This window comes from Sinohyriopsis cumingii, chromosome 16, assembly GCF_028554795.1.
Source record: "Sinohyriopsis cumingii isolate HCF-2022 chromosome 16, ASM2855479v2, whole genome shotgun sequence".
NCBI classification, from domain to species: Eukaryota; Metazoa; Mollusca; class Bivalvia; order Unionida; family Unionidae; genus Sinohyriopsis; species Sinohyriopsis cumingii.
Genome location: NC_142976.1, coordinates 81,075,036 through 81,096,131, shown reverse-complemented (window position 1 = coordinate 81,096,131; position 21,096 = coordinate 81,075,036). Strand labels below are relative to the sequence as shown.

Below are 21,096 nucleotides of genomic sequence, written 5' to 3'. Positions count from 1 at the left end.
CTTTCCAAGCATTGTGTTCCAGGAGGTAACTACTTCTTCTTCTTCTCATTATTATTATTATTATTATTATTATTATTAGTATTATTATTTTCGGAAGGAGTATCACGAGAAATAATGTAGTTAATTTTACTATTGTATGCATCTGATTTAATGTTTTTTAAAAATATTTTCGCAGACATAGCGCAACTACTTCAAAAGATTTTGAACATTTTTAAAGAGTAATACGTTCGTTAAAAGCTAGCAATTAATCCCCGTCAAAAAACCAGAATCATTGTATGTCGTAGCTTGTCGTAAATCTTGTAGCTGACATCGTTCGTGGCTTGTAGCTTTCCTTTCAAGCACCAGGAATACTAGATTATAGGTTAGACTGAGAAAAACAATTCTTAGGATTGCTCATTTCATTATACTAATTAGAATTCAGTACAGCGTATTGTAATACAAAAGTATCTCAATAAAATTAGGAAGCAAATATTGTAATTATTGGAATTCGATTAGCCCAATTAGGCTAGTCATGGAGGTTTTCTAAAAAGTGCAAAACTTAGATAAGGGTATACAAATACAGGAGAAAGAAAAATCACTTTCAAAATTCAAAACAAAAAGACGGATTTTGTAAGAGACCTATTATTCACAGTTGAACTGAAACTTCATATCCAGTGGACAAAGCTTCACACTGACGTTAGTCCAAAACAATAACCACTAGATTACACTGCCAACTATGAGAGATGTAGGTAAGTACTCACCCTGGCGGACATCGTACATTCTTTATATTAAAGATGTTTTTTTGGAAAAGGTTTTTGTGGAACTGTTTCTCACATTTGCAACAAATTTTTGATTATCATCGAACAAAACCTCCACGAGGCACGAGGTGTGTATCAAACTTTGATCTGAGTTCCATGCTGACCAACATGAAATTTATGTTCATCCAGTATTATTCTACGAATATGGCGTCAGACCACCATTATTGTTTCTATATATTACACACACACACACACATTCCTCCCTAAGCTGAACTCATACCAACAATTAAATCACAGTAGGATTCCTAGAGGTCACAGTGCCCTTACAGATCATTATACGCCTCAAGACTTGACAGCTCTTGCCTAGCAAAATAGGATTTAGGGGATAATCAAAACCTTTCGGGGTCATGGTTTTATTTCCGGATCAACACAAACTACGTTTGTGCCCATTTCTCATACTAACTTTGCAGATGCATTTCCATCACGATGTTTTTATAACCACAACAATGGCATCTCAAAATAAACAACGATTAAAATAAAGAATGTTTTATCGCAGTTGTAAAAATCAGGTCCTCTAATGAATATTTCACGGTGAAAGGCACAGCGTATCGAAATATTTAAATTTAGATATGAACGGCTCAGCTGGGTACTGACCGGAATGCATTTAATCCGAGTCTGGCCCCAACATGAATGGACTTTTCGATGAAAAACTGAATTTAACACGGCAGGAATCAACACTTGAACAGGCAACTTTATCCGAGATAGACCAGACACTTTTATTTTATTTCTGTAGATTTATTGTTCATTCTTTAGAGAAGAAGGCTTTCCATCATGTTTCATATTGCATGCGGAGTTTTCGCTGCAGAGTTTTATAATGTATCAAATATATTTTTAGTTACAAAGCAGTAACATTTTTAAAAAAAACATTCAGTTTTGTATGCCAGTCTTTAATTTATACGTTGGACGATAATTCAGACACCATGTGCATCATGGGACAATAACAAATGATAGTTTGAATCAGTTGGATACCAAAGAAAATCTCTGATAGCCAAGAATCTGAAGTACATTGAACAGCTATAAATTGCAGACCGGGTAGTGTGGGAAATAAGAAGAGTTATTCTGATCTTATTTATGGGATTCTCTCTTTTTTAAGTGCTGGTCGACAGAAATATGATGACAGTAAATTAATACTTTATTTTAAAAAAATGATTAAAACATTCTTTAGAAAATAACAAAGAACTATCAATGACATTTAATTGGAAAAGAATTTGAATGTAACACATTGTTTTTTTAAATTTTTACTCTAAAACTCTTTTAAATAAAAAAAGTCAAGCTCGGTGAATGAATGATGAAGACACGCATGAATCAGAACAATGAAAATATTTTAGAGAGTGGTAGCAGTAATATAGTTCAGGTGGTTGCATAAATAACCTTTACTATTTTAAATTTGATTCTGCGATAGATATTTCTGAGATTTTATACAGTGTTCCAAATTATATCCAGTATTACTTAAGTGCCCTTACTATTAGGGACATAAAGAACCTCTGATGAAATCCTATCGTGTTTGAATTTCAAACTTCCTAGTATGGTGACTAATGTCCAAGTTTATAAAATTATACTTGATTATGTATTTTGCTAGACAGATGTTTCATCAATAGTTAAATATAAATGCTTGTGAGAAGTTACGTGATCAATAAGTGTAATTGTTCATGAAAGCCAGAGGGTTGTTTACGTGTTGATTTTTGCTTGATATGATCATTGATTCAGTGTTGCTAAGGTTACAATTGACAAGCCATTGATCTGCCCATATTAAACTTTAATGAAGGTCCTCATTCAAGACTCCAGCAGTCAAAACTGGGTCCCATACAATAAGTGATAGCCATGTATCCTCAGCGAACAATCTTATACTACTCTCGAGAGCAGTAATGGTATTATTACTAAAAATTGATAATAAATGTGGTCCAATTATAGATCCTTGTGGAATACCAGCCTCGGAACATTGTTGTTTCGAACTGCAACCTTCTGTAACAAATATTTGTACCCTGTTAGTAAGACAATTCAAAACTCAATTCTGTAACCTACCATCGATTCCAAAGATTTCGAAGTTAAAGAATTTATCCTGTATGCCAAACTTTGAATCTTTGCTGGTAAAACTAAATAATATCAATAACCATGCCAAAAGTATTATAAATGTCAACAATATTGGCTTGATACAAGATTGCAAATGGTTGACTAGGTTATTAGAAGTGAGAAAATTATATTTTCATTTTTTTATTTTATCTTGTGGCTTATAAGTCGAGTCCGAAGATCAGACCAACTATGCCTTCGAATAATGCGCTGCAGATCTTAGTTAATGCAGTTGGCAGTAATCATTACAACCATCAATAGAGACTTTGACCTGCAGGTGCATTATACGATAATAGATATATGTCACTGTCGTTTGCAGCTTATCTCGACTTATACGCGAATATGTATGGTAGATATTTGAAAATACCTTTCACATACTTTGCCAATGCGGCCTAGTAACGACATCAGCCTGTAGTTAGATACATAAATTTTGTCCTTCTTATTATCAATTTGAATGCAATTATCAAGAATAGAGACATATGAATTTCGTGACCACCTGTTGTACACGATGGACAGACCATGTGATACGATAGATGCGCATATATTACGTATTCTGGGATTACCTTCCCTCTGTCTAACGTCTCTAATGTGTTGCGCCATTTGAGTTAGCGTTAATATATTGAGAGTCATATCAGAAAAGAGCGTGTCATGTAAGACATTGATACTGTCGTCGACACAAAACTGCTCCGAATAAAATATTTTTTTAAACAGGATTCTCAAGGACTCCGATATCCCAGCAAAAGTACGCATATTTTGAACTTTGGAATACTGTTTGTGTAACACCTGTGCATTTATAGTGCATATGGGTCTAACGTTTCGCTTATTCGTAAAAGTATATGTCTACCTACTCCTATCTACTTTTGTATGTATGTATGTATGTATGTATGTATGTATGTATGTATGTATGTATGCATGCATGTATGTATGCATGTGTGTATGAATGCATGTGTGTATGAATGCATGTGTGTATGTATGTATGTAAGCATGCATGTGTGTATGAATGCATGTGTTTATCTATGTCTGTATGTATGTATGCATGCATGCATGTATGTATGTATGTATGTATGTATGTATGTATGTATGTATGTATGTATGTATGTATGTATCCATCCACATATGTATCTGTGTCTATGTCTGTATATCTATCTCGAACAAGAATTTTGATGCAAACTGAAATATTATTCCTATATATTGTTGATAGTTTCCTCTTTTCCCCTTCTCCAGATTTGCGTTTAGTTTGGTGTTTCACGTCATAGAATCGCAAACAGGTTATTTAGTGTCAAGACAATTGGAGTAACGTACTGTGCCCAAGCACACATAACTGTACCCTACCCGTGCTGAAATGATGGTTGGAATCGTACTTGCCCCCTGTCGGTTGTCTGTTTGGAACACAGAACACCGACTTAAAGAGGCACGAATCATTTTGAATGACGCTTGCTTCACCTCGCACAATATAATTTCATTTTTTAATTCAAAAATTACTTTTATTCTGCTTCTTTGACCTCCCGCAGGTAAGGTGACTGTAATTTTAAACTCTACCCATGATAGAGAGAGTTGAGTATATGATAAATTTAAATAATTGTACGCATATCATTTTTCTGGAAGGAGACTTTCTTTATTATTCTGTTTACAAATAACCTCGGTAAAAAATTAAATAAACAAATATAATATGTATCACATATCACGGACGACGATTTTTTTTATTATTTTCATTTCATCTATAGAATAGGAAGATACGGACAAAAAATACGCAACAGGAGACAGAGCAAAGACATGAAAGATACATAAAAACTCTCTGTGTGTGTGTGTGTGTGTGTGTGTGTGTGTGTGTGTGTGTGTGTTACCGTTGTACAAGACTTTTTTACTTGACTGTTTTTTACAATAATTTTTTCAACTGGACCAGAACTTCAACATTAAAAGATGATTTCGCAAAGTTTTGATCTATAGATAAAATGTTTTGTCATAGCATTGAGAAAGTAAATAACATTTGGAAAATTATTTCCAAATATTACAATTTTATCAACGTGTTTAATGTTGTGTGTATATATAATTTTAGAGGAAACATGTGTTTGGATTATTCATTGAAAGAACAAAGTGCTCGCGAAAAATATAACTCTGGGTTTATTGTGAATTTATGTAAAGGAGTTCTGAACAATGTCATTGTGATTAATGAAGTCTGAAGAATGTTTTAACATTACTTTGAATTAATTCATAATGTTATAAGGTTTTCTTAAATTTTCAGTTTTATAACTTAGGGAATTCAATTATTTGTGAAGGTTTACAAAACTTGTTAGTTTTTGCTTCTTTATTTCGACAAATAATTTACTGGTTTGCATCCCCTAATGAGGGTAGCTTTTCCAGTTGACAAAAATACATTTATCGTTATATAGCATCTTGGGTATGTGTGAAAATAAACTTGTACACAAACTAATTCAAGCTCTATGCTCCATTTCTGATGTAGACTCCATTTTTCAGCAATATCATCATAACAAATGATGCGTACTTAGTATACAAATGTAATGCGCATGCGCAAGTAGAAGTTGGCATTACATGTGTGTATCAACAATGCAAAATACTTAATGGGACTCAATTCCCCATTTTTTTTCTTCTTCTCCATGATGCACCATGACGAAGTGACACTATCAACCAGTCACTCCAATCCACGGGTGGATGGGTATTTTTCAACTAGCATTCATGGAAATGACATCATAGTTGTGCGAATGATGTCAGTGACTAACCATTCGGGAGACGCATATTTACTTGTTACCGGACTAAGATATTGGCTTGCCAGTTTAGGTACCAGAGAACCATTGGTGCATGCATAGTAGCATGTTTTTGAGTATGTTAGTGACTGCGTGAGATCGCATTACTTTTTCCACCTATGGTCTGTGACATTTGTAAGGTCTTACAGTTTTGGAATATAACTAAGGATATCTTTTAGATGTGCTAATAGAACAAAACGTTTCTATCCAGTGTGAAAATTCAGGAAGAGAAGTTGTTAATGTGCAAAAAGAAAGTATTGTTGGACGTGCTGTTTTTTCTCTCGAGCTATTCAACGATAAGGTGATTATGTGCATGTGGTAATGTTGCGCAGATTTCCTTGTACGTTCGATGGCAGTGCTGCAGAGCTTTACATGAGACTGGTCAAATCAGAGAAAAGTGCTGTAATTAGCAAAAGCGCTTTGCGAAATCTGTCCTGTTTATCAATGTACTTATTCTTTCTGTCTGACCATGATGTAAGTCAATAGTTTAAAATGGAGATACACATTCTGAATATATCGAAGAAAGTCAGTTCCCCAGTATTATCGGGAATACATTGCGTTAGCCATGATAGAGACTGGAACTGAATTGGTAACACCACCGTCGAAAGAAGACAAGCATTACAAAAACATACACCGCTCCGTTGGCCTAGTCGTTAGAGCTTCCGCCTCGGATGGGGGAGGTTGCGGGTTAGAACCCTGGTTGCGTCATACCAAAGTCTTATGGTACATACAGCTGCCTCGCTATGCGCTCGGCATTAAAACGTTAGTGTTAAGACTGGTCAGCCTAGTGTCAGGATAATGTCAGTGGGTGGGACATCATGTTACATGTCTGCGGTATGATGCCCCAATGCTAGATTATAAACTGTAGTAACAATATGACTGAAATATTGTTAATGCTACCTTAAAAAATCCAAATCCAAAGAAACATAACACAACATATGTAGAAAACTATGACCGTGTTACCTGAGAGATGTGCAGCTTTGTAAGGATGCTAGATACACATACATGTGGTATTACTACCCGCCTTTATAAACAAAAACGAGTTCATGAATGTCAACAAGATTTTAGAGACTCATGGGGATTCAAGTAAATGACTAAAGGTCTATATTTTAGAAAGAGACGAAAAAATCACATTTTACGCCTTTTGAGTTCAAACCAACGATAGAGGTCTTCAGAGGTACGTATATCTCACAAAACATTCCCAGCTATTTGACCATCGGTGGTTAATCAAGGTCCAAATTTGAGATGTATACCATGTACCACAGACAGGCTTCAAATTCTGAGATGATCGGACGTGTGCACGCAATCCTTCCATTCTGGCATCGTCAGATGTATATAGACAATCTTCGAATTCTGGCATCATCAGACGTATACGTGCAATCCTCAAACTCTGGCATCACTGGACGTATGCGCGCAATCCATGGAATTCTAGCATCACCGGACGTATGCACGCAATCCTCGAATTCTGGCATCATCGAAAGTATGCACGCAATCCACGAATTTTGGCATCACATGACGTATACATGCAATCCTCGAATTCTGGCATCACCGGACCTATGCACGCAATCCTCGATTTCTGGAATCATTAGACGTATGCACGTGATGTTCAAATTCTGGCATTTGATGCATGCGCTCAATCCAATAAGAAATTTATTGTCCGATTTATAAACAGAAAACAATTTTAAAAAAAGATAAATTTAAATATAATTCAGCAGTTCAGGACCAGCAATAAATTTGAACCCAATAGTAAAGTGTAAGAAAAAGAAAGTATAATTTCAATTTACGTCAGCAATAATTATAAATAGAAAGTAAATTGAGCGTGAAAATATCTTATTTTAAAGGTAATTTTCTTTAACGACTGGTATACCATTATGGGAAATTTTATATCTGTCGCCGATTACTTAAGCAGCCACCAGAGAGAGAGAGAGAGAGAGAGAGAGAGAGAGAGAGAGAGCACATTCTCAAAGGGTAAAACGGTATAATTAACGCATCGTCTGCTGCATTAAAATTCATTAACATGAACTGCAGTTAATGTTGCACATTATTTTTATACAATGCAGATCCACACATGACTGAAATGCTGCAGAACAAATGTACACTTAATTAGGAAATAGAGAAAGTCTTCTGTTTTTCTATTTCATGTCTCCATCTAGCTTTAATGTATATATGCGTCCGCAGGACCAAGAATGCAAAATGACGTATAACACGCGGTAACGCATAATTAGAAGCAAAAATAAGTACAAAAGCATCTGCATGTGAGAAAAAAATATAATATCTAGATCAAAAATAAATTGACGACAATTCTGACACAGGAACACAGGTAGTCATAACCATAGTTATTCTACTAATCGCCCGCAAATATTTGTTGCAAATTCTCAGTTTGTCATCTGTTAAACTTTTAACCCTTTATGCTTTCACGAATGCGCGTACTTTATGCGCGTGACTAATACATTTCTTTCGACTAAACACAGAGATTCCGCGAATATGTATGTGTTTTGCCGAAGTTAATTTTACTGCTCGGTGTAATAAATGTACCGGCTTTTTACTTGTTTATTTGTTGTTGGTCTTTTGGGGTGGGGTGGGATAGGGGTGGGCTGTCAAACGTTAAGCAAATATATTCAGGTCAACTGAGTTTCAATAAAACTAACTGGCAAAATTCACGTATAATTATTGCAGTAATACTTTTAAATTGGAGATTGTTTTTAAATATATTGGTATAAAGCACATGTTGATCCTGGTGATAAAAAATCATCATTAGACTGACGGTCACAAAGAAATCAGGTCACGTCGAGTTTGCCTTTAGAAACATGCAGAGAACATGTTTCTAAAGGTCCATCTTCCATCTGCTCTTGTTTTCCTATCCACTCTATTGCCCAGTCCTTGTTTATCATCGTCCAATCCGAAAGAATATATACCGACTCAGGTTACCTGAACGTGTTCACTATTTGTTTTGCTCATCCAGGTATGACTCTTAGCATATCTAATTGTTATTCTTTGATATCATCTTGATACCCATCGGTTTAGTAAAAATAAACTGGCATGAATACAAGACAAGGAATTTGCGATGGCCGTCGTTTGTACACCATCCGCTTTTTGGGGGATAATTTCTTTAATGTTCTGTTATTATTCTATTCAGGTAAATGCTGCTTCTGTCGATGAGAATGGAAATGATATACCTGACGATGAAAACACTGATATATTCCAAAATCGCACGAAAACGTTTTCTGTCACAGCTATTTCACCATCGAAAGTTTTCACCATGATGGACACAGACGTACATGTTGAAATCAACTTTACGGTACCATGTCAAAACAAGGACGAATATTATTCGTTGCGGATAAAGAGCACTAGTGATAGAGTCTTCTCTGTGACCGAACTGAGAGAAATGGATATTTCATGTGATAATGCTGTCTACGACGACGATACGCCAGAACCTGACACATTTTATAACATATCCAGTGGCAAAAAGGTCAGAGTTATCCCGAATGAGGAGTCAGATAAGAGAGATTCAAAGCATCATGTCAGAAGACAGCTTCTGATAAGAGACACTTTGCTTGCAACATTCCGAGGGAATCTCCTTGGTGTTGCAGATGCTGAATTTAACCTCTATAGAATTGAACCAGTCGATAAAAACAAGAATCAGAGTCACGGAATAACTCCAATAAACTCAAACACATTACATGGTGACGACGCCAGGGATACATCCAACTATGATGACGTCATTGAGGAAATAGTTGGGGTGGACAGTATTCTAGTGACAGTTGTTCGACCTATTAGGGCCATAGACTTCATCTTCCGGGTCGTAGTCTACGTATTTATGGTGTGCATCACCATTTCTTTCGGTTGTGGTCTAAACATACCCGTGGTGAAGGATGCGTTGAGAAAACCTATCGCTCCTGGTATCGGACTTGGATGCCAGTACATCATAATGCCGGCCGTAAGTATGCTTCACTGTCTTAGACGGATTGGTTGATTCCTTGTTTGGTTGATAGGTTCATTTATTGGTAGGTTTGTTAGTTAGTTGACTGTTTTTTTTTTTGGGGGGGGGTAGGTAAATAAGTGTCGGCTGACTGAGCCACTGATTGGATGGCTAATTTATTTTGTCAACTTATTCATCGATAATCGATTGAATCTATATATCAATTGACCAGATATTGAGTAAATTCCCAAAAGTAAGGGAGAAAAAGAAATTGTTAACCACTGTGCAAGGGAAGCTGGCTTGAAATGTTTCCTTTGCTTGATATATCGTCAAACACAGAGTTCTTGCTGACATCAAATGATCTGAGTTTATTAATGGAGACTGCAATTGCTGACTTAAGGACGTACAATAGGTCCGATGGGCCTTCCTGTCGTAAAGGGTGGCTAATGGATGCAACTTTCTTGCCTTGGTATGCGTGTCGTAAGGGCTGACAAATGAATGCAACTTTCTTGCCTTGGGATGCTTGTCGTAAGGGATGACAAACAGGTGTAATTTTCATGCCTTGAGAGGAGTGTCGTAACTGGTGACAAATTCATGCAAATTTCTTGCCTTTGGGTGATTGTCATGCTCACTCTGATCAGGTCTTACACATTTTATGAGAATAAGGATTTTATTGCTTAAAATGTGCATTGAATTTTCAGGGATTCACCATTTTGTTTGCTTTTATATTTGCCTCGTATATATTTTCCTTTCGAAGATCAAATCTTTTTTGGTACGATATAACCAAGATTGGTTAGCTGTGTTGTTAAGGTGGCAGAGGACAGCTTAGTAAATTGGCCCCTGGCAAATTTCTTAACGTAAGGCTATGGTGTGACTTCTTGAGCTATTGTTGTGTAATAATTAAAGATAAAGATATATTTGTGAATTTGGTTATCCCGGCTTGCGTTGTTCTTGAAATTGATGTGAGGCATGTTCACCTCATTTAATCACTGCACAGTATGTAGCCAGAGAAATACCAGTAGTCGGATAAGAAGCAGAGCTAGCCACTTCCAACAGTAAACACACTGGTTCAAGGCAAGCATAATATCTTAAAAACTGTCTGGATGACAACTATTTTGAATTGCATCAAGCTATTAAGTACACAATGTTTTTCAAAATTACCACGCAGGGAAAACGTGCTTGTGTTTGCACGGTGAGCGTCACGTGTTTTCAACAATGGCCTTGGGACATGACAAATGTATTGTTATATATATTTGTTTTAATTTATATTTGATTTAATTTAATTGATTGTTTGTTTGTTTTAATTTTTTGTATTCCATTACATGCTATTGTAATGTAACTTTATTTACTGGATTTGACATTGTCCAGAAATTCAGTTCAGTTCTGTTTGACCTGACTGTTTTTCGTAAACAACTAATAATAGAAACTTTGTACTAATGCTGGGCTAGTTCCTGACCTTGTTTCAGAATCAGTAAGAGTTGAAGTACACAACTTTTTTATATTCTTTCTCAGAGTAAGATTCATAAAGTGAAATTGATGCCATACTTGAAGTACGTGACATAAAACATGTAGCAATTAGGTTTCACCGGAGGATTGATCCGCATCTTGGCATCTGTTTTGCGTCGTGGCTAGGTTTATTATTGATGTTTTGAGAAAGAATAGTCATAACTTGTTTTAACGCTGGAGACGCCCAGGTGTTTTATGTTGTGGCCAGTTTTTCTTTTGCTAATTATTTTGTTTTCTTTAAATTATTTGGATTGAAAGAGATTATGTTTCCATGGAAATACTTGAGCTCTAAATTAGTTATTAGACAAAGACAGTTATCACAATTTACAGAGAATTCAAACACTGGATTCTTATTTTCTGACCACAGCATACGTCACCTTCCATTTTGGATTTCATCGGTATTCGAATTCATTTTCATTAGGACTTTTTATTACTAGGACTTCTATTTTTTTTATTCTTAGATTTTTGTTGGATTATTTTTGGATTTGATTTGTAAAACCGTAAGTTTTTTTCTTCTCATTTTTACATTGTTTTCTAGTGAAATAAATTATTTGTTAAATTTTACAAAGCTTGTTGTCTTCACACTTTTCTTGTTACGTTTCTAAGTGCATAAACAAGTAACAAAGAACATTGAGTTCCTCGTCCTTGGGATATATGAACTTTGGTTAAAATATTTCTGAACAGTTTGTTTTTGAAAGTTTTTAAATCTCAAATATAATTTTTCATTTTATAAATATTTAGTGACATCAACAGGCTTTTTAAAAATATCACTAAAAGCAGAGAATTTGTTTTAAATTTTACCTATGAGTGGTTGGAAATTTTGAAAATGGATGTGTAGCTAAAAAAAAGTTGGAATTAGAGATAGCACAGGTTCAGTTTCAGATAGAAATGATACAAATGGAAAGTAAAGGGAGGAAAGACAAATGCAGTTTTAGAAAGAGAAAGATGAATGACAAATGCAGTTTTAAAAAGAGAAAGAAGAAAGAAAAATGCAGTTTCAGAAAGATAAAGATGAAAGACAAATACAATTTGAGAAAGAGAAACAAAATAGGCTTATGCAAATGCAAATGCACAGAGAAAAGGAAGAAAGGGAATTTCAAATTATGTTAAAAGAATTAGAGCTGGCAAAGGGAAAACAGTCCCCTACTTTTTATGTTTTAAGAAATATCAAGTTATGACCCCCTTTGCTGGAAAAAGGGGTAGATAAATAGTTTGTTCGTTTTGAGAAAATTGCTGAGATTTTGAAATGGCCAATAGAGTATTGGACTATATTATTACAATATGTTTTTACTGATAAATCTAGTGATATTTACAATTTTCTGTCACCACATCAGAGTGCTGACAATGATCTGGATAAGAAATGTATCTTGAAGGTTATGAGTTAGTCCCTGAGACTTATTGACAAGAGTTTAGGAATTCTAGAAAATGAAATGATCAGACCAATGTCGAATTTGTATGGGGGAAAGAGCATGCCAATTTGATAGGTGTGCTTTTCTAAAAAGGTTAAAAAAGATTACGAATATCTCAGACAACTTGCATTACTTGACGAGTTCAAGAACTGTGTCCATAGTGACATTAAGACTTACTTTGATAACCAAAAGGTCGAAACCTTGGAAAATGCTACTCGTGCCACTGACAAATATTCTTAAGCTCATAAAGTTCCTTTTGAGGCAAATCTTCACTCAGCAATTTTCTTTCAGAAAAGTATTTAAGCCTAATACAGGCCCTTCTATATCTCAATCTGACACAACTTTTAAAAATCAATCTACTGATAAGCTTGATCAATAATCGTTGTCTCTTCCTACGTGTACCTATTGCAAGAAGAAAGGACACGTCATTTCTGATTGCTACAAATTGAAAAATAAGTATCTGAATCAAAACAGACCTATTCCAAATGCTCTTATTTCTAAGAGGTCAAGGTCACGGTCATGTATTGAAAGCAATACATTTGTTGGGTGTAATAAACAACAGTCTAATTGTATTATGGAGAATTATGAACCATTTATGTCGAAGGGTTCTATATCACTCTTAGGTGATTCGGCCAATTCCATCCCTAAAGTTTTAAGGAACACAGGAGCTTCTCAGAGTCTTTTATTGTCAGGTACTTTGCCTTTTTCTGAGATGTATTCTTCTAATGAGAGTGTTCTTATTCAGGGAGTAGAGTGCGGCTTTGTTAATGATCCACTCCACTGTGTAAATGTGTCACCAGACTTAGTCTTAGGACCCGTGACAGTCGGAACAGTATCTACTTTACACGTTGAGGGCATTCGTTTATAAATAGGCAACGGCCTAGCTGGACATAAGGTTGTGGTTGATCCACTATGTAACTGACAAGCCTTGTTTGGATCAGAAAGTCAATCCTATTGAAAAAGTATTCCCTGATTTATACCCAGCTCGTGCAGTTACTAGAGATATGGCAAAGCAATCTCTTGAGAATGATGTTGATCAGGGAAATATTCCTTTAACTGACACATGTATTGGTCAGGCTTTTGATGAGGTCGCTTTCGCTCCTTGTTTGGATCAATCAGAAGGTATTGATCACAGTGATCCTCTTTTAACTAATCATTCTCTTTATTCTGATAAGAGTGATAAACGACAATAACTTGTCATCGAATGAGATCTCCTGTTTGTTTCAAAGGGCTGTTAGTGAAACTGAAGCCAATGAATTACCTGTCTGTTATTTCATTAAAAAAATTGACTTTTTATTAGAAAATGGAGACCTCCCAAGGTACCAGCTGATGACGAGTGGTCAGTGAACTATCAAATTCTAGTTCCAAAATCTTACAGACAGGAAATACATGGCTATTCATTTAGGGATTAAAAAGAATTATCACAGGATACTAACTCACTTCTATTGGCCAAAAATCAAAAGGGATGTGTGTAAATACTGCAAATCTTGTCATACTTGTCAAAGGGTAGGAAAACCCAATCAGAAGACACATAAGGCTCATCTGCAACCTATTCCTGCATTTGACGAACCATTTAGCAGAATAATGGTAGATTGTGTTGGCCCCTTACCTAAGACCAAGTCAGGTAACCAATACTTGTTGACCATAAGGTGTGTGTCAACAAGATTCCCAGAGACAATACCTTTGAGGAATGCTAAAACTAAAACAATAGTAAAAGGTTTGATAATTTTTTTTTATACTCAATTTGGCTTTCACAAATCTGTCCAATCTGATCAAGGATCAAATTTTAGGTCTGAAACGTTCAGCTGAAACATCCAGCAAATCAAGTTAAAACTGAAATTATGATTTGACAGAATTACAATAGAGAGAACTATTGATTCTGGTAATAGAGTTCTGTCTCTCTTGCTCATTCTTCAAAATTTTCTTCAGTTTAGGTATTACGGCCCTTACAAGGTTAAGAAGAAAATGAATCAGTTAAATAATAATGATAGTACTCCTGGGATATAAATAAATTAAAGGAATTCCAGTATATTGAGAGAGATAACCATGTTAAACACGCAAATAATCGAATTGTACCTGTCCCACTTAATGAAGATTTGAGTAAAGGAACATCATCGGACTCTATTATTTTGGAGCGACAAATCTTCGAAATTCAGAAATTATGAGTGATCTGGACCAGAAACTTTTACATTTGCATCAGCAAGAAAGGAATGAACTTAAACAGTTATTATTTAAATATGAGCACTTGTTTCCAGATATTCCTACAAGAACAAACACAATTCTTTATGACGTTGAAATTGTAAATTCCAAACCTTTGAAACAACACCCATATGGGATGAACCCTCTCATACAGGAATACTTGAAAAAAGAAATTTAATATTTGCTGGAAAATGATTTCATAGAGCCTAGTAAAGTGACTGGAGTTCACCATGTATAACTGTTCCGAAACCAGATAAAACTTTCCGTATGTGCACTGATTATAGGAAGGCGAACAGTGTGACTAAAACAGATTCATTTCCATTACCAAGAATCGATAACTGCTTCGATAAAATCGCAAATGCCAAGTATGTCACCAAATTTGACCTTCTGAAAGGATTTTTGCAAATTCCACTGACGGAAAGAGCAAAGGAAATTTCGGCATTCGTGACCCCAGTGATGCCTTTTGGGATGAAAGGTTCGCCAAGTACTTTTCAACGACTAATGAATATGATCACCTCTGGCCTAGATAATTGTGATGCTTACATCGATGATGTCATCATATACAACAATACCTGGAAAGAACATTTTAACATAACACCATATTATATCCACGCAAAATAACAACATATTATATCTACGATATTGTTTAAAAGAAAATATAAATTAACTTGAAAAAAAAGAAACGAAAATATTTCAACTCAAAAGAAAATCGCGGCTGTAACCCCACCCCGAAAATTAAATAGCCAGCACCGTATAGGACACAAATTTGCCTTGTATTTGTTAACTGTTGTATAAGTTGCAATCTAAAAGCTATAACTAAAGTGGGATGATTAAGCTTACAATATAGCTGATAATGTTCAAGACATCGTGCTGACATTCAAGAGCCTATTGACAAAAATAGAAAGTGTTCATTCTAAAGCCAACAGTTTACTGCTACACTATTGATATTTACACAATAGGGACGACACAGAAAAGATGAAACACGCTTTTTCTACAAACGTGAAAATATTTAGTGGAATTGAGAAATTTACGTAAAGTTCAGACAGGAAACAAGTGCGCTCCTGAACATGGTAGGATGATTATCAGCCTTACAAAGGAATACAAATACATAACTTATTGACATATGCTAGGAAAAGAAATATGACGTGCTTTTTTTAATTCGAATTTTTCGCGAGTTTTGGATTTGGCTCGAATTTGTTTCACAAATTTCATTTGGCTACTGCGTTGGTACACACGACACATGTCCAACATGTCATTAGTGTATGTACGAATAAATATATTGAAAAAACTACATTCCTGTTTTGTTCCAAGTGGACGGAAAGAACGAGTAATGCGGCGTATGAATATGTCGAGGCCGACTGTCCGACACGTATGTTCTTACCCCGTATCAAACGAGTTTTTCCCCCGACTCGTAACAAAACAGTTATGTGGTTTTGTATTTATTGCATATCCCAATTTTAGCAACAGATTCTTTTCAAATTTTGTAATGTATACTTTTTTTAAATATAAAATAGGCATTCGGTGTTTTATGAAACACATTGTACAACCTGTGAAAAATCCTTTATTTGACGTACATAACAGAGGCTAGTTTTTGGTATATACTGTGCAATTGCGTAATCATCTTGTCTGCATTGCAGAGATGGTGGTTTAATCTTTTGCTTTGAATGTTTCAAAAATGTTGCATGGGACATATGAATTATTTTAAACTGCAGTCATAGGCAAGTCGATGTTTGTCTCCTTCTCTAATAGAACATATGTATTGGACCAGCAAGTGACCCTTTCTTCATATACCATACTTACTAAATAAATACAATCTACTTCCAAGCAAATATCATGGCAAATTGCTCTTAAATACATTCAATTTTATTTAGAAAGCTCATTAGTTAACAGTACATTCAAGCTTTCTATCTTTATATTTTCATTACAAAAATATCATTGATGCATTTAACCAAAATGGGATAATTTAAGCATATATTTTAAACGAAACGAAGATTCGATGTCTTCTATAAAATGCGGTCTAGATTTCCAAGAATCATTTGGATATTTTTACAAAAGATAATTTTAAACAATATTGTTCTGTTTTCTTCTCTTTATTTTATACATGAACAGTAGCAAGAATCTGACATGTTAGCAAACCTTTAATTCCCAGCATATGTCCCTGTAAAGAAAAAGTCTCAACAACGATAGTTTAACAAGATATAATTTTTCTATCTTTGCATCATGTTCAAAGTACCTGCTGCTGTGATACGTCTACCTTTTTGTTGCACATGTTTGTCACCTTTATTTATATTTCACGATTTACTTAAATTCTATGTCACAGTAATATTAATAGAGAAATTGAAAACTCATATGAACGGTGTGGTTCAAATTTTTCTTCTCCGATTTCTTAAGCCTTTATGTTTAAGGTCGTTGCGCCCAGAATTCAGCACTTGTGGCAATTGGCAAACTCATCTGAATATCAAATGACGTATCCGTTGTTACTGTTCCTTAAATATCTGTCTATAGCTGTCTTGTAACTATTAAGACTGGTTCAAAGTACAAACCATCCGTTTTCATTAAAGTAATGCGCCAATTGAAGTGGTTAATTAAACAGGGGTTAAGTTTTCTCGGAACTTGGATACATTTCTATCCATGTCTATAATCTTGACATGGCTCCCGGAATCTTCTTTTTGCTTTGTTGGGAGTTTTAAACTTACAATGCAAGATTTAAGTGGCAAACTGCTTGGTCTCGTTCTCTATCATGTTTGTTGTCAGTTGGAAATACTAGCTTCATATGAGAATTCACTGTCAAACATTTTGTCCACAATATTGTTGTCAATCTCAGCTAATTGAATTTGTCGGCGGTAGATACCGTGACATACTCATAAACTCCTACTTATAGTACACCCCTATTATCCCCAGCAGCAAAGCGCCATTTTCACCCAATATTAAAATTACAATCGCGTGTTCACAGTTTGAATAGTTTGAAATGTATAGCAATACATCATTCCCGACAGTCTACAAGTGGACTATTCTTGAATTTCACGCTGTAAATGAGGAAAGAACGAGTTGGATACGGCGTATGAATGTCGAGGCCGTCAGGAATTAAATAATAAGTAAATATTTCTTCAGATATGGGGCACTTCTAACGATGCCATGAATCTTGACATGACTCCATGAATCTTTTTGATTTTGTCTGGATTTTTAAAAAATTTCAATACAAGATTTCAGCAGCAAAGTCCTTACTTGTTCTCTCTCTCTCTCTCTCTCTCTCTCTCTCTCTCTCTCAAATCTTCTTTCCAAGATATTGCTGTCCAACTTAACTAACTCTAATTTCTCGGCCTACATACCGTGAAATGTACATAAACTGCTCGTCACTCCTTACGGTTCTCTCCCCATTGTACACAGCGAAAACGCCTCCATTTTTTAAATCAAATATGACTGCATTTCTTAAAATTATAAATGTGTGTTAGCATTTATCAGTAATTTGAAATGCATATCAGTAATTTATTCCGCGAATGTGATAAGTGGACTGCTTTTAATATTTCAAATTGTAAAAGATGTTCTAGGCTGCGTCTGCGATGCTGAATTTTGAGTGTGCGATGAGGAGTCAGAGATTTGAATATCTTTATCGCATGTCAGATCAGCCATGTAATATTAAATGGGTATGTAATAAAATTATATTTGTAATATTCACCATTAATACGTGACATATACAACCAATTCTTAAAATGCAAATTAATATGTTGAAATATTTTGTCATGAATAATGAAAACACGATGTTAATATCCTCTATACGTAACAAGATTCCTTTGTAGTTTCTGTACATTACTTATTGACGGAAACTACCGACGGATTGGTACAGTGAAAAAGTACCGTGGTACGTACCAGCGACAAAAAAAAAATACAGCGGTACACCCATATACCGGTAATACCCCGCACCTCTAAATCTGGCAGTAGCTTTCATCCTCGAATAGTGTCAACTGACACCGCTATTTGGACAGTCTGGGACCTTAATCCATTTACCATTTGGGGTATAAAAAAAATACTAACCATATTCGCTTAACGATTCATCCAAGTTTTATGGAAAGAATTCTGTGAATTAAAAGCAAACATCAAGTATCTAATGCTAGCTGCCCTAAAAGACTCCGATTTGAGTCAGTTGAACATCTTGTTTATTGTTGGTCCAGCATCCCAATCGCAGTTTTCGTCGATATAAACTAAACTCGTACATGTTTGTAAAAAGTTGGTCATAATAGAGAGGTGTATCTGGCTCACGCAGATCTACGAAAAGAAAAATAGTCATACAATATTTGGCAGTTAATAAAGGGACTACTTCGTATGTAACAATGGGTCAATCCTGAGTTAAACCAAACTAAAATATACGTCATATAATAATTCAGCGGCATACTCTCATTCGTTTAATATTTCAAATTTATGTAACTTAATTTTGATTGGATGCGGTGGCTTGACGCCGCATCTAATGAAACTCACAGACCAGACATACATATTTGCTCGGTACGTCAAGATGTAGGTAGGATTATCAGATCGGAACCTTGGTTAGCGTAGATGAGTGAACTACTCTAAGTAGTGCCCGGATATTTTATAATTTTGATTTTTTATGGGAATAAAATCCTTACCTTTAAAACTTACTGTAGAAAAATACCATTGTTTTGCTTTCTTTCCCCTGATAATGAATTAAATGAGTTTAAGTTCCTTTTCCTCGTGCTTTATATAATGTTCGTAAAATGTATGTGTTTTTTATGACATTCCTAAAAAAAGTATTTTTCAAACCCTTACTCAAAATTCCCAGGAAAATGTAATATTTTATAAAGAAAAATGATACATCTTCTCAAACCTTTAAATGTTGATTAAATAAGCGACATGCTGTCCTATGTACGACCCACGACCTGAACGGAAATCTCGTGCAACAAATGTTTGTCATATCGATATTTTGGGGGAAATGTAGCTTTTAGAGTAAAGAACTATCGTAGAAGACGTTCAATGACATGAATATGGCATTCTCCGAAATCACGTCTACGAGCTTCTGACCTTACTGTTGAAGGTACGCCTTGTTTATGTGATGGGTATCTTCTAAATGGCGAGATTGTAAATGCAACGAAGTGTTATATTTTTTATCATGAACCATTTTGTAGGTAACTAACCAGAGCAACGCAGTAGTTCAGCTCCGACACATACGTGTCACTTAGCAATGTAAGAATGATATCTGATTCCTTGTTAAGCATTTATATTTAATTTCTTTCTTGTCACTATTTGTGCATGACTACGTGAAATCTAATCTTTTTCCCATTTCAGCTCGGCTTTGCCATTGCCAAGCTAGCACCGGTAGATGACCCTGTATTTGCCTTGAGCATCTTTGTGTGTGGGTGCTGTCCCGGGGGTGGGAACAGCAATATCTACACGTACTTACTGGGTGGAGACGTGTCTCTTTCCATTACAATGACCCTTATTAGCTCCATCGTTGCTCTGGGTATGTACGGCATGTTTTCAAAAGAGTGTAGTAAAAGTGGTGGATGTGTGCTTTAATAGTTACGGACGAGAGGTGGCTGGTTAATTGTAAGACTTGGGCGAAATATTTGTATGGACTGGAGGGATATTTAATGGAGCATAGAGTTTGAAATAGTTTGTGTACAAGTTTATTTTCGCTCAAACCCAAGATGAAATATAATGATAATTGTATTTTTTCAACTGGAAAAACCAAACTCATTAGGGGATGCAAACCAGTAAATTATTTATCAAAAGAAAGAAGCAAAACCAACACGTTTTGTAAACCTTCACAAAAAAATTGAATTTTCTAAGTTATAAAACTGAAACTTTAATAAAAACTTATAGCATTATGAATTAATTCAAAGTAATCATAAGAGGATCTACACAAATCCAAAAGACTCGAGTGTTCCGAATGAATTCCAGGAGCACGAATATGCTGATGTGCAAACAGACTTCATGCATCACTATGACATTGTTCAGAACTTCTTTAAATATATTCACAATAATCCCAGAGTTATATTTTAATCAAATGGGTACTTTGTAATTTCAATGAATAATCCAAACCAATGTTTCCTCTAAATTAAATCTAAACACAATATTAAACACATTGATAAAATTGTATTATCTGGAAATAATTTTCCAAATGTTATTTACTTTCTCACTGTTATAACAAAACATTTTTTCTATATATCAAACTTTGCGAAATCATCTTTTAATGTTGAAGTTCTGGTCCAGTTGTAAAAAGCAATTAAAAACTGAAACAGTCCAGTAGAAAGTCTTGTACAATGGCAACACACACACACACACACACACACACACACACACACACACACATAAAAGGGTCGAGAGTCTTTTTCAAAGGCAAATACGAAACATAAACAAGACAAACAAATAAAACAGAAAAACGGTTATGTTTGCGAAACTTTACATGGCTTTTTCTACAGGAATTC

At 35.1% G+C, this 21,096-nt stretch overlaps 1 protein-coding gene across 2 annotated transcripts in view; it reads left to right on the top strand.

Moving 5' to 3' along the window:
• Nucleotides 1-21,096, top strand: part of LOC149780882 (ileal sodium/bile acid cotransporter-like) — a 56,308-nt gene that overhangs the window by 17,472 nt on the left and 17,740 nt on the right. Inside the window, exons 2-3 of one of the 2 annotated variants that reach the window (XM_089937985.1) lie at nucleotides 8,763-9,563; nucleotides 19,955-20,129. In XM_089937985.1, coding sequence (XP_089794111.1) covers nucleotides 8,886-9,563; nucleotides 19,955-20,129 — 853 coding nt within the window. In that variant the 5' untranslated portion in view covers nucleotides 8,763-8,885. Of the gene's footprint in view, nucleotides 1-8,661; nucleotides 9,564-19,954; nucleotides 20,130-21,096 lie in introns of those variants that run through there. The other variant, XM_089937984.1, reaches the window with a different exon arrangement.